This window comes from Curcuma longa, unplaced genomic scaffold, assembly GCF_044706935.1.
Source record: "Curcuma longa cultivar G26 ecotype Majalengka, Jawa Barat unplaced genomic scaffold, ITB_CL_G26_1.1 contig_8269, whole genome shotgun sequence".
Classification (NCBI taxonomy): domain Eukaryota; kingdom Viridiplantae; phylum Streptophyta; class Magnoliopsida; order Zingiberales; family Zingiberaceae; genus Curcuma; species Curcuma longa.
This window is the reverse complement of record NW_027435174.1, coordinates 1-1,900: the sequence shown is the minus strand read 5'-3', so window position 1 is coordinate 1,900 and position 1,900 is coordinate 1. Positions and strand designations below refer to the sequence as shown.

The 1,900-nt window shown below is 33.5% G+C and overlaps 1 protein-coding gene across 1 annotated transcript; it reads left to right on the top strand.

Moving 5' to 3' along the window:
- Positions 1 to 991: 991 nt before the first annotated feature.
- On the top strand, positions 992 to 1,893 carry LOC141819521 (uncharacterized; the record flags this gene model as incomplete). Its single annotated transcript, XM_074706800.1, has 5 exons — positions 992 to 1,023; positions 1,089 to 1,304; positions 1,381 to 1,593; positions 1,701 to 1,793; positions 1,858 to 1,893. Coding segments are annotated over 5 exons (590 nt in total), but the record flags the coding sequence as incomplete, so codon positions are not given.
- Between the last annotated feature and the right edge of the window lie 7 nt (positions 1,894 to 1,900).

The window sequence follows — 1,900 nt, the reverse complement described above, 5'->3', positions numbered from 1 at the left end:
ATCTAGATTTTTCTTTTTCTTTTATTTTTATCTTTTTAGAAAAAAGTTTTTATCTTTATTTTCTTTTCTTTCCTTTTCCTTGCATGCTAAGATGGATGCTCTAACCCAATGGTTTGATAAAACTTAAAGCTGAGAATTTTGCTTATGATTATTGTGAGATTCGTGGTGCAGAAGATCATACAACAGTTAGTTGTCCAATAATATTTACACCTGCACCATATGAACGAGTGGATCTCATCCCCAACTACAACCAAAGGTCGTAGAACGATTTATATTTTTACACCAATAATCTTGATTGGATAAACCCTCTAAAATTTTCTTACATAAACTATCAAGATCAAGTTGAAAGAACAACTATCAATTACCATCAGAATTTCATCAAGCACCAAAATTTAACTTAGAAACTCTTTTGGAAAATTTCACTACATCTCAAACTAAATAACCCAAGGAGTTTGGGCAACATACGATAGATTCTGGACAACCACATCAAGTCACAGAGGATGAAATCGAAGTATGCTTGATGGCATAGTTACATTTAATGAGATGTTGGAAGCTCAAATTGTGTAGATTGATAGCTCTTCTCCAAGAGCGTCTCTAAATAGATTTTTAGGCAACTCAAAACCAATCCTTTTGTATATTATGATGCTATCATTTCGAGGATTAGTAAAGCTTGGAGGAGCTCAAGGAGAGTAAGGAGGATGACGATGGTGCAAGAAACGAAGAGAATATAGATTTTATTGTTCTCACTCCACTTGTTATATCGAAGATGGACCTTAGACTCTCGATATTTTAGAAGACCATTTCCTAGCCACTGTCGAAGTCATAATTGATGCTAAACCCTCTTTGACGATTGACCAAGGTAAAATTGTATTGGAATTATCTAAGACTACTAATCAAACTTTTGTGAAAGATGTTTATTGTAGGATAAATTTTTAGCAGAAAGCAAAAGAAGAATGTCATGGACTTTCACCTAATGACCCTTAGATTTGAGCATACCCAATAAAGGACCAAGAGATGGAGCAAGTAAGTATCTTGTTCCCCTCACAAGCAAGCCCAAAGAGCAAAATGATGACAACAATTTCAAAAAGAAAAAGGGTCGAGGTCCAACAAAGTTAAAAGTATCCACTGCTCAACAAAAGCCCAAAGAGTTGGAACGTAATGAATTTGGACAACCAGTCGGCATCAATTCTGTGAAGTATGCTTCTTTTTTAGGCTGCATTGTACAAGAATTTGTGCCATATACACTAGATGAGTGGAATGACATACACGAAGATGTGAAGAATAAGATGTGGAGTGTTCTTCAGGTATTGCCTTGAGTTACTTCTTTTTTTGGGTTTCTTTCTTGAATGTAGGTAAAATAACATATTTTTATTTGTACAGGTGAATTATAATGTTGAAGAGTGGGAAAAGAAAGCAATCTTTAAAAAGTTAGCTAAGTTATGGCGTGATAGAAAATCGAAACTGCAAATACTTGTACGAGAAGCTAATGCTGGTAAAGTGGCTACACGGAATCTTGATCTTTTGAAGCCTGAATTTATGGATCAACAGGAGTGGAAATTATTTATAAAGAGGACACTATCACCTGAATTTCAAGTAAGCATCAATTTAAAAGTGTTCCTTTTACTGAAATTTTATATTAGAAATACTTTCAAATAAATATGTTTATATATGAATATGTTAAGTATATTTTTTATTTTTAGGCAAAATGTGCAAAATATAGAGAAATGAGGTCAAATCAAGACCACATTCACACGATGAGCCGGCGAGGTTATGCACGTTTGGCTAGCATGATGGTGAGTATTATTATTTATAAAATATTATGTAGATACACTTACATACTATTATTTCTTCATTTAGGAAGAAACAAATACTACAGATACACCAATTACAAGATCAAAAG